The sequence below is a fragment of the Balaenoptera acutorostrata genome, chromosome 16, assembly GCF_949987535.1.
Source record: "Balaenoptera acutorostrata chromosome 16, mBalAcu1.1, whole genome shotgun sequence".
NCBI lineage: Eukaryota > Metazoa > Chordata > Mammalia > Artiodactyla > Balaenopteridae > Balaenoptera > Balaenoptera acutorostrata.
This window is the reverse complement of record NC_080079.1, coordinates 26776301-26788685: the sequence shown is the minus strand read 5'-3', so window position 1 is coordinate 26788685 and position 12385 is coordinate 26776301. Positions and strand designations below refer to the sequence as shown.

Here is a 12385-nt window from a genome sequence, read left to right as displayed (position 1 = left end):
GGGAGTGAAAAGGAGCCCAGGATGAGTCCAGTGCTTCTGGATGAATGGGACTGTCATTTACTGAGAAGACTGGAGAAGAAGATTTGGGCAGGGGTGGATGAAGATAGGAATTCGGTTTTGGACATGTTGAGGTTGAGGGGACTTACTAGCCACTGGTGTTCAGGTGTCAAATAGGCAGCTGGCTGTATATGAAAGTGAGTTCCAGGTTGGAGATAACAGTTTGGGATTCACCGGCATGTAGGTGGTGATTAACGCCTTGAAATTGGATGAGGTCATCTAAGCAGCAACTTAGAGAAGAAAAGCACAGGCCTGAACTCTGGGGCACTCCAACATTTGGAGGTTGGGAGATAAGGAAAAAATAGCAATGGAGATTGAGGAGGAGTAGCCAGTGAGACAGGAGGAAAACCAAGATAGAATGGAATTCTGGAAGCCAAGGAAAGACAACGTTTCAAGGACAGCACGACCAACTCTGTTAAATGTGCTGACAGGTCAAGTGAGATGAGTAATGAAAACTGAACATGGGACTCGGCACTGTGGATTCTCGGTGAGCCTGAATGGAGGGTTCCGAGTGCCTGCGGGGAGAGGAAGTGAAGACAGAGAGCACAGAAAATTCTTTAAAGGAGTTTGTTGTAAAGAGAGGCTGAGGAATGGGACAGTATCTAGAGGAGGATGTACAGGAAGCCAAGAGTTCTTTGTTTTAAACAAGAGCAACTACAGGATGTGTGCATGCTGATAGGAGTGAGCAGGTAGAAAGAGACACCTAAGAAGCAGCAGCAGAGAGGGAAGCTGTCTGAGATGCAAGGTGAGTTCTATTGGCAATGAAGATATCGACGTGTTTTTGCAGCTTACTGTCTATGGTCATAGTTAAAGTAAATTCAAACTTTCAGTTAGAGGTTAATGGAAATATTATGCAACATTTTTTCTTATCCAAGTTCATGAAAGGCCCTGTTTTTACGGTACGACCATGAGTGAGTGGCTGAGGTGGGGTGGATGGCAAGCTTGCTGGAGGGGAGGTGAAGGAGCTGAGAGGCCGAGGTATTGGAGAAATCATGCAACTGGAGAGTAAAATCTCCAAGAATCCTAAAACAGTAGTCCTAGAGAACTTGGCAGTGAGCTGGGAGCTCAAGTCTCAGCCTTTGCCTGCGTGAATGCTGCCTGAGCCAGGAATCCCAGTGCAGAAGGAATCCCAGGAGCCTGAGGCGGCTTCTTCTACTTCTGGACAGTTACGATTATAGGAAACTGCTTCCTTATTCTGAGTTAAACCCTAATACTCCCCAAACTGCTCCTTGCCTGGTCCTCTAGAACTATTCACAATGAAGCTAATCTCTCAGACTTAAGATAGTTCCTGAAGCAACTAGAGACAGTTCCAAGCATTTTCTCTTCCAGGAAGGACATCGTCAGGTCTTTCAACCATTCCTCATACATCATGGTTTCCAGGACCTTCACTATCTTGGTTGCTCTCTTTGGGATATACCTGATTCGTTGATTTCCTTGGGTTGATGGAGTCAATGGCACAATCTTCTGACTTCTCTTCTGCTGTTCAAATCACTATGGTAATTAATAAATACTTTATTTGCCAAGGTGGGTATGGGCACAACATTGTTACTGAGCAACAGAAAAACATCTTATATAAATTACACAAAGCTCCACAATCTGTTTGCTAGCTCTAAATTCATAGTGATGAAGAGCAATGTTACGGCAATGGAATTACTGACAAGAAAGACAATTATAGCGTAAATGTTAGTAAGACAGGGCAGAAGAGATTATGAATTGATGCATCAGAAGGAGTACTTACGAGAATATCAGTGTTTTCAAAATAATTCCTCCAGTATGGTCTGATTTTCCTCTGTCCACCAATATCCCATACATTCAGTTTAAAACCTTGTGATTGTACACTTTTGATGTTAAAACCCTGAAACAAAAAATACCAAGTTTTACTAGGCTTTGAGATCAATTTCTGACAAAGTTACATTTACCAGCTATGTTATTTATTAATTCTGAGGTACTCTGCCAGATGTGACATAGATGATACTGAAAACAGTTTGCTCTGATAGGGAACAAAAATGTATTTATACGTGCTTCTGTCACTCAGGTTGGAGTCAGTGTTGATGATGTCATGCTGAGTGCACACACACATGGAACTGCTGAGGATGACTTGGTATGAGAACAGCTCTGGTAATCAACACAGACCTCTGCCCACCCCATGAGTCCTCAGCATGGTGAAATTTAACAGGACATTACATGTAACTAACAAAAAAACAAAGCTGAATCTGCAGACTCAACACAACAGAATAAATGCTAAGTTTAAAAAGAGGCAAGGGGCTTCCCTGGTGGCGCAGTGGTTAAGAATCCGCCTGCCAATGCAGGGGACACGGGTTTGAGCCCTGGTCCGGGAAGATCCCACATGTCGCAGAGCAACTAAGCCCATTCGCCACAACTACTGAGCCTGTGCTCTAGAGCCCAGAGTCACAACTACTGAAGCCCACGCGCCTTGAGCCTGTACTCCGCAACAAGAGAAGCCACTGCAATGAGAAGCCTGCGCACCGCAACGAAGAGTAGGCCCCGCTCGCCGCAACTAGAGAAGGCCCTTGTGCAGCAACGAAGACCCAATGCAACCAAAAAAAAAAAAAAAAAAGAGGCAAGAGCTACAATCTGGAAGACTGGATTCTTTAAGAGCAGCTCAAGATGAAAGAAATTTCCTCATATGCATTGATCAAGAAAAGGAAGGAGCTGAACTCAGGACATGAAGGGGGAGGCTGGTTTGTAACTGGAGTAGCACCCCTCATACAGGTGGTGATGAAAACAAACAAACAAACAAGTGGGCATTTGAAACTGTTCTTTAATAGGTATCTCTGATGAACTTGAAAAGAAAGTATTCATTTTCAGGACAGTGACTCAAGGTGGAACTTTGGGGAAGGGAAGCCAATCAGGGGCAGGGCAGAAGGGTGAGCTGGGAGTTCATGTGCAGAGAAACAAATTAACAAGACCTTTGGTGTTCGAAGAGAAGGCATTTTATGAGCAAGATTTTTAAAAAAATCTTCTTGCAAGAATGACATAATGAAATCAGGATTTGAAAAATCCGATCAACAGCCTGCTCCCACAAAAGTGACATTTCATCCAGAATAGCTGGAGTTAAGTGGGTCTGGGGATGCCTCCATAAACATTTGCCTCTTCTGGCAGCTCCCCAGCACTACTGCCTCACACAGAAGGAGAAGGCACAGGGCAACGGTACGGGAACACTGCCACCCAATTTCCACTGAGGACAGTCACTAGAGGACAACAGGGGATGATGCCTACTACTGCTCCTCTAAAATGCCAATGACTGAATAAATTAGAAGTTTTAGAACTCCTAAGGGAAGTGGCTTAAGCTTATTGTAAAAGCGCACTTCATTCTGACTCATTGACAAAACCCCTTTTATGCGTTTAAAAATTCTACACTTAACTACAGTAGTAAATGTCAGACCCAGCAACAACCAATCCTTTCTGGAATGAGGGAATAAATAAGTGTAAATCCTAGAATTTGACCATATGTGTCAGCTGCCTTAAAAGTCTGTAAGTCACCAGACCCAACAAATCTACTAAGAAATTATTCTGAGGAAATAATAATGAATGGGTGCAAACATTTAGAGATGTGTACTGTATAAGTATTTACATACAGAACAACGTAGAAATATGTTCAAGATACGTTATTAACTGAAAAAGATGATACAAAACAGTATACTCTGTATGAGCCATTTTTACTTTCTATTTTAAATATACCCACCATATATGGGCAAAGAAAAAAACCTGAAAGGATACATTCTCAAATGTTAACAGTGGTTATGTCTGACTGGGCATTATAGGTGATTTCTAGTTTCTCAATTTTACCTAGTTATACATTCTAAGTTTACTACAATGAGCATCTATTACTTTTTATAATATAAAACAAAAACACAATAAAAGTGTGTTTTTAAAGACTAAATACAAAACCTTGACATAATAACAGAGTCACCTATAACATAGACAGAGCCTGAAAGTTAGAATTGGAGCTTTGGGTCCATAACTAGGATTTCATTTCCCAGCTCACAGTGTGGACGTCCTCATTTTAGTGGTGCTCTTGAGAGAGACAGCCTCTCACTAATGCGAAAAAAACCCCTAGCCCTTCTTTTTCTGGCAGAAATCCTGACACACTAATATGTGTTTTCAGCCCTTCTAGGCTAGACTACTGTAATTTGCTCCTCCTCAGGCCATACATTAAATTTGTTCAGAAGCTGTAAAATTGCTCATTTGGTAGCAGTTGAAATGACTTTTCTGCAAAGAGCTGCGAATCAGTAAGACTCGCTGGCCGTGAAGTACACACACCAGCACAGCCATTCAAACCCAACACCAAGCTCTTATCACAGGACAGTGACAGAAAATGGTAAATAACTCTGGTTTTGCTAAAACCTCTAATGCTCAAACACTTCAAAGTAAGACCAACAGGGCTGCCCCTAGTTAGGAAACCCAAAGGCCTGGCCAAAGGTCAAGCTCTCTCAGGATTTCCTGCAGGGAAGGAGGCCTAAAGAAACCCACTAGAGTTCTTCCAGGCAGGACTTGTCTCCAACATCCACGCTGGGAGCACCACCGTCCTTGTGTTTTGCTTGCTTAGCCCTACGAAAGAGGTGGGTTGATGAGGCTGGATTTAAAAATACAGGTAGGGCTTCCCTGGTGGTGCAGTGGTTAAGAATCAGCCTGCCAATGCAGGGGACATGGGTTCAAGCCCTGGTCTGGGAAGATCCCACATGCTGTGAAGCAACTAAGCCTGTGTGCCACAACTACTGAACCTGTGTGCCACAACTACTGAAGCCCACACACCTAGAGCCCGTGCTCCACAACAAGAGAAGCCACGGCAATAAGCCTGCTCACCTCAACGAAGAGTAGCCCCCACTCGCTGCAACTAGAGAGAGCCTGCGCGCAGCAACAAAGACCCAACGCAGCCAAAAATAAATAAATTTTTTAAAAAATAGATAAAAATACAGGTAATTGTTTTTTTATTTAAAAAATTGAGGGACTTTCCTGGCAGTCCAGTGGTTAGGACTCCACGCTTCCACTGCAGGGGGCGCAGGTTCCATCCCTGGTTGGGGAACTGAGATCCCGCATGCGTGCCGTGTGGCGAGGGCCCCTAACCCCCGCCAGCAACCCCCCCAAAAAAATCTAAAAAATTGAGGGAGTCCCCTGGTGGCCTAGTGGTTAGGATTCTGGGCTTTCACTGCTATGGCCCCAGTTCAACCCCTGGTCAGGGAACTGAGATCCTGCAAGCAACATGGTGTGGCCAAAAAAAAAAAAAAAAAAAAAAAGACATATATTTGTATTTATTAAGTCTGAAAAATACACACTAAAAGTGGTTTTTCTCACAGTACTGTTTATTTTTCCTTTATGCTCTCTCTGCATTTTTCTACATGTATTAATTCCAAAATCAGAGAAGATAAAGCTATTTCTAAAAAGGAATTACTTAGATCAGAGGGAACTGATTGTATCTTGCTACGTATAGACATATAAATTTATATTATTTCTTTCTAAAAATTATTGCAAAATATACGTAACATAAAATTTACCTTTTTAACCATTTTAAAGCGTGCAGCTCAGTGGCATTAAGTACATTCACTCTTGTGCAACCATCACCGCCATCCATCCAGCCCCTGGGTAACCACTGTTCTCTCTCCTGTCTCTATGAATTTGACAACTCTAAGTATCTCACATAAATGGAATCTCTTGATATATTTTGAAATCTGAGATTATTTTAAAATTGTATAGACTTTTCTCAGTAACAAAACTTACAAATGGACAAAACTCTATCTCCCACTTTGTCTTTCGTATTGCTATTACCATCTTCCACGTGTCACACAAGCATCGGGGGCAAGGCAGCGCTCACCTGTGTAGGTGTGATGTGGCTGATGTCTTCAGATGCCAGCTGCTTCAGAAGAGTGGTCTTACCAGCATTATCCAAGCCCAGGAGAAGGATTCTCACCTCCTGGTCTGGTGCACTTTTCAATTTGCGCAAGATTGAGAGTAAGCCCTTGAACAACCATGAAGAACAGAGATTACTTTGGAGGCACTGACTTTGATATTACTGGGTATCAGAATGCCTTCTCCTCCTTGAAAAAAGTCCTTGGTTGTGGAGAGCTTATAGTACTATTTTCCACTTTAATGTCGTTTATTCCATTTGCTTATAAGTTTTGGCAGAAATACTTTAGTAAATTCAGCAACTTAATAAATAGCCTGGCTTATTCCTGCTCCTTCTATTAATCCAGCTTAGCAGTCACCCCAAATCTCCTGGAAGTATGTACTCTAACCAACTCCCGTTCCTGAAGCCCTTTATATATATATATATACCAGAGCACCCTACCAGAGCACCCATCATATCTGACTGTAGGGAATTGATTTTTGTATTTTTCTCCTTTATACTAGAGTGAAGTTTCTTGTGCGTAAAGACTATAGATAGCTTCCATCTCCCACAATGCCTGGCGTTTATTAGACACTATATGATAGCTGTTGAAATAAACAGAATTACCCACCCAAGTTAATGTAAGATTTTAAGGTACTAAGGTACTATTCAAAAGGTTGTAGAAAATTGTACTTGGGCTCTCTTTTTAAGACTTTATTTTAGTTCTTGTTTAAGACTCCATCATTCAAAATACTCTATCATCTTCTAACTTTCACATGACCCTTACAGTATAGCTGCACGGTATAGATTATCTACGTTTTTCAGATGAAGAATCTAATACAACAGAGAAGTTAGGGAATTGAAAGGTCATTCCGGAAGCAAAAAAACATTAAAGTTTAACCAGGGTATTTTTGACTAGTAATCTAATATTTCCATTTCTTGTTGTTATTATTCTTTTAATGGATGGAAATAAGCCATGCTGCTTTTTAGCTAAGAACATAAGAAAAATCTTATAAGATAGTTATTTGTTCTGTCTTGCGGCTGACAATCATTTTCCAATGAGGCCTGGTTACATCAAGAATCAAAGAATCCCAGAGTTTAAAGGGCATATAATCTAATCTCCCAGCCCAAGTGGAAATTCCTTCAAACCGAGTCTTAGAATTACATTAAATGGTTATGTTTTTTATCTGCATCGCACCAGGAAATAACTCAAACCAGTCTGTTCACTAAGATCAATTGATAATTCTGTGAAATAATTTTCAAGAGTTGAGACAATGATATGCAAATATGCATAATTATAAGAATTCCCTTCTGCTTCAGAGGCCCTTTGTTTACCACTTTTAGTACTGTATTCGCACTGACCATGTTAACCTCTCTATGCCTCAATTTCTGTCAGCAATAAAATGTAACGTTTAGTTTAAGACAGACAAATTCTATCCCAAAAGATTTGGAGAAGACAGAATGAATAGATTTGAAACAAACAAAAAAAGATTAAGCAAGTCTTTTCTTTTTTTTATGGCATATTTTTTCTTTTTTTTTTTATCTTCTCCAGCCTTGAATTATTTGACACCATTCCTTTTTAAAACTCTGTTTATGAGCAATCTCCCTGGCTTCTATTAGCTACATTGCAATCACTCATTTATAATACCACCTTTCAGAACAGTTAAAATTAGAATTCTGAGATCCTTAGGGGACTGGTGATATAAAAAGGCTAAGAACAGGCAAAACACATTGTACTGCTCCTCCTGAGTTCCTGATTAGATGTCCTCATTATCCTTTCCAATAAAATTCTAAAACAACTGGAATTTATCACATTTGTACATTAAACAACGGTACAGGTAAAGAAAGTTCTTCTCATGCATCATTTACTAGTGTAGACATTGTAAAAGAATGTCTGTTTTCTATAAAATATTTTCAAGGTTCAAAATAAATGTTTTAGGTTTTTCCTCATGTGTCTCTTTCAAAAAAAAAATCAGTATATACAAATACTGCTTTCTGCAGGCTGAGAGCTTTTACACACTCATTATATTTGAAATTGAATGATTAAAACAACATAATTTCTATTCATCTTAAAAGGAGAGAAGCAAAACACAGATGAGAAAGAAAACATTCTAACTACAACTAAACTTTATAAACCTAATAGTATAAAAAAAATAATACTTCTACATTTCCAATGAGCAATTTTCCTCATCAGGAAACAATAACTTCACATGTTGCACCTTTAAATGAAATTACAGAGAAATGCAAAGTTCAGCTAATATTTTCTTCCAGCAAAATAACAAATGGCATCTCAAGCATGGTCTAGGCAAGACAAATGCAAATACAGTACAGCATCATATTAACCCAACCCCTGAGGACAGGGGATCACAGGATTATTAGCGTTTGCTAAATAGGGAAGAGGATATTTATAGATATCAGGGTTCTGCCTGAAAGGTACAAAGTAAGCTGATTTAAAAGGCTGGACAAAAGAGCAGAATAAGTCTACTCTATGCTTCTATCCATATATGTCTATAGTTAATGTCAAACAAAGGGAGACAGCCATTAGAAGTTAATTTTATTATGGGGCTGAGTTTTGCAGTATAAATACAAGGAAATGAATTTTTAGTGTATTTTTGGTCAAAACATCCATTCATTCATTCATTTATATTAAACACCCATAATGTGCTCCAAGTACAATGGTGAGCAAAACAGATATGATCTCTATGTAGGATGTGTACTCCTATGACATTAAATAAAGGCAATTTAAGAAACAAGAACTTTAGTTAATTGTGTATTGTGCGTTATCAGCATGCATGCACACAAGTTATCTGCACCCTGGTGGACAGAAGTGGTCTGACTCAGCCACAAAACATTTGAACAAACTTTTCTATAGGCAAATCATGACTAGACATGCTGTTGACTATGGACATTTTATTTGCCTCAAAATCAGCTTAAACTCAACTACCGGCAGAGGCGTGGTGCACTGACCTAAAATGATACAAACTAGGTCATTCAAAGAAACTAGAGTGTTGGAGAGGGAGAGAGGAATATGTTGGTATATGGAAAATATATGTGACTGGGAGGAGCAGCTAAAATTTAAGTATTAAAATTAGTAAGCCAACTGTCAAGTACATGCACTCCCCATACCTAGCTTAAATGGAACTGACTTCAATTTACTTCTACCTCACCAAAAAAACCTGGTGCTGCCCAGTGAGATGTTATTAATTTCCAGGAATTCGTATAGCTTTGTGTGTGTGTGTGTGTGTGTGTGTGTGTGTGTTTACAGTTCAAGAAATCCACAAGAGAATCCTTTATTCCGTATGCAATGAATGGTCCATTCGAAAAGAAAAAAACTTTCTAAGATGTTGTTTTTCCATTTATTGTTCAGAACATCATTTTTATACCTCTACACTTCTTACTATTCAAAGCCAAGTCACATGAGGTACAGGGAAGCAGCTGATTGATTTAAAGTTGGGTCATGTGATTTAAAAACCAGTGGCAGCTGATTGATTTAAATCCTGGTCATATGACCTGAGGAGGGGGTGCTAAAAACTGCTTTTTTATCTCTGGCTCAGAATATCATATTTATAGCTTGGTTTTTCTTATGATTTAGAAAACTTGAGCTGTCTTTCCTTGGAATCAGCAGGAGAAAAATACAGTATTTCAGGTTCATTCTTTTTTTTTTTTTGATCTGCATATTCATATAGCTTTGATAGGGAGAACCTCACCCAAATTTTGTCTTCTTTCTCCTTATCTCTGTACTAAATAAATACAATGTTTCCTGAGGAACAAGATACATGCAACTCCTCAGGAAGAGTGGGTTCACACTTCATCAGAGTCCTAATGAAAAAAACATTATGGGCTTTAGAGTTTCATGGACTTTTATTCAACTTCCCTATGTGTAACCTCCGGCACAGTTCCATCTAGAAAATGGGAACAGTATTTATATCTCAAGAAAAATGCTATGAAGATTAAGTGAGATGATGTAGGTAAAGCATGCACATAGGGGGCACTCAAAACAGTAGTTGTGTTTATATTTTTCACTGACAATTTTTGACCGGAAAACGTAATCTTGGGAACAATCTTCAAATGTTAAACATGCTAGATAACTACCACTAGGTTCATATATACAGAAATTACTCCATAAATAATTCCTAAATGGAGGACTCATCTATTAAATAACAGTGATTATTTAGGCACAAAAATTACTGTCATCTTAGTATTTCACCAAGGACTTGGTATCCTAAGGCAGGGGTAAGACAGCTGAACCTCTAGGGGTTCAGAGAAACCAATAATGGGTTTTTGTTGCAGTTCTCCAAATTAAAAAAAGAATAAATATGTATTAGTCATAGCTAAAGGACTAAAAAAATAAATAAACCTGGGACTCACTCTTTACTAGCACAGTTACCACGGGGGCTCATGGGATACCAGATGTGACACACTTAATCACACCACTGACCGTTTAAATTCCATGTTCCACTTACAGTTCTAAGAATAGCTCACACTTTTGGAGACAGAAAAAAAAATGCATTTTGGAAATCAGATAAAGAATCCTGAATAATTTGTCCTAATTTCTTATTGTTCATGGTAGGAAAAAAATAAAAAAAAACAAAATCTCTCTTGATCACTGAATACAACAGTCGTATACAACAGTGTTGTATACACTGTCAATCTGTTGTATACAGTGTCAATCTGCACCTGGAAACAGGACAGTGGTTAATTTATTGTGACGTGTAATTATAAATTAAACAATCATGAAATTACACAGTCCACTACATTGATAAACAAACTGGGAAAAGTTAGCCAACTGTTTCTCATTTATGATGCAATCTCTCTCTTGGTTTAGCATGCCTTTTTCATTTCAATTCTAGTTATTTTCTGTGTAAATATTTATGTTTGTACTCATTTGTTGAGAAAAACTTAGCCTTTAAATGGACAGCTCATGTATAAACGATTAATAAAAAGCAAACATGTAAAGATCTGTTTAGCCTGAGGTTAACAAAACTGCAATGTAGCAAGTGTTGAAATATGATTGGCAACTTCAGATCAAATAATTTTACTTCTTTAACGATCTGACAATGTTAAATAAATTGCAAAAATTTTTTCCCATCAAAATTTACTCATTGGATTAGCTAACCAAATGTACATGTATTTTTTCCTTGTGAACATCTAGCTTTTTCTTACTTCATAAGTCAAAAGAAGTGGTTCAACATTTCTAAAAGTCAAAAAGGGTCTGGAGTTGGGGCAGGGAAGTAACTATAAGCTTGAGTATTAGCTCTTTGCAGCTGGTAAGCCAACCAACCTGCTCTAAACGCTCCAAAATCAATTTTTTCTTTGACTAGTTCTAAAACCACTCAATTCCATTTTAACACCCTCCAACTAACTGCAGAGAAATCAACAAGGAACAGAGTGTCAAGAATCAAATATGTCACATATCATAATTTACAATTTGGGAAAGCTTTAATCTGGTCCAACAGAGAAAAGGCTCGCCCCAAGTTAATGGCCACCCTCCAGTTTTAATCCAAACTGACATTAAGGCCTTCGGTTCTGGTGTGGTCGGATGCCAAGGAAGGTTGCAACAGGTCCGAAGGAAATACTAAGGACCGGGCAGCAAATCTGCCTCCACCGACATGGATTAAGTATTGAACAGGAAACTGGTCATCTCCAACAACCAGACCTTGCAGAACCGTCAGCAAATAAATAACTCGGGACTGCAGAAGCGCGCCCGCCACGCAGACACCGAGACGGCGTAAAATCCACTAGGCATCCCTTCCAAGCGGCACCTCTTTGTGTCCTGGGATTTACACCCTTCCCCCCAGAGGCCCGCGCATCGCGAGGAAGAGGAGAGCTAGGCTACCGTCTCCCCTGGTACCGCCGGCGCGACCTCAAAGGCAGTAGCGCTGGCCCTCTCCCCGCTTCTGGCCGGGCACTGGCGAACCCCACTTTTCTGCGACACGGGGAGGCCGATTCTCCGGGAAGATCTAAGCCTGCGTGCAGAGGCTGCTCTCCGCAGCTCCTCGGATCCGCCCTCATCCCATCCCCAGAGTAATGATGGAGCCCTGGCTCCGTACCGGGACAACCACGCACCCTTCCACAGCCCCTTCCAGCCCCTTCCCCTAGTTTCGGACCGGTTGCAAGCCCCGCCTTCCTCCCCAGGCCCAGATCTCCCTCCAGGGCCCACACTCGGGTCTCTCCGCCGCCCCCCGAAACCAATCCAGGACCCAGACAGCAGGCTGAGCGTCAATCCATTCCCTCCTGTCTTTAAGCGCAGTGCCCTGCCTTGGGCCTGGGGAAGGGAGGCGGGTGACCGACCAGCTCCGGAGGGACCCAGGACCCACACTCACCATCCTCCCGCCGAGTCCCTCCTCCTCCTCCTCCTCCTCCTCCTCCTCCTCCTGCCTCCCCCGTTACCAGGGGCAACTCCTGCGGCACCGCCCCCGACGTCCCACGTACGCACAGCGGAGGAGCAAAGCAGCGGAACGGGGCGGGGTCTAGCTCCGCTTT

General features: G+C 40.8%; 1 protein-coding gene across 1 annotated transcript in view; it reads right to left on the bottom strand.

The window, feature by feature from the left end:
* Nucleotides 1-12325, bottom strand: part of ARL3 (ADP ribosylation factor like GTPase 3) — a 31510-nt gene extending 19185 nt beyond the window's left edge. Inside the window, exons 1-3 of the mRNA XM_007187241.3 lie at nt 12226-12325; nt 5891-6034; nt 1796-1912 (exon numbers count right to left, since the gene is read on the bottom strand). Of these exons, the coding sequence (XP_007187303.1) occupies nt 1796-1912; nt 5891-6034; nt 12226-12228 (264 nt within the window). The 5' untranslated portion in view covers nt 12229-12325. The remainder of the gene's footprint in view (nt 1-1795; nt 1913-5890; nt 6035-12225) is intronic.
* Nucleotides 12326-12385: the final 60 nt, after the last annotated feature.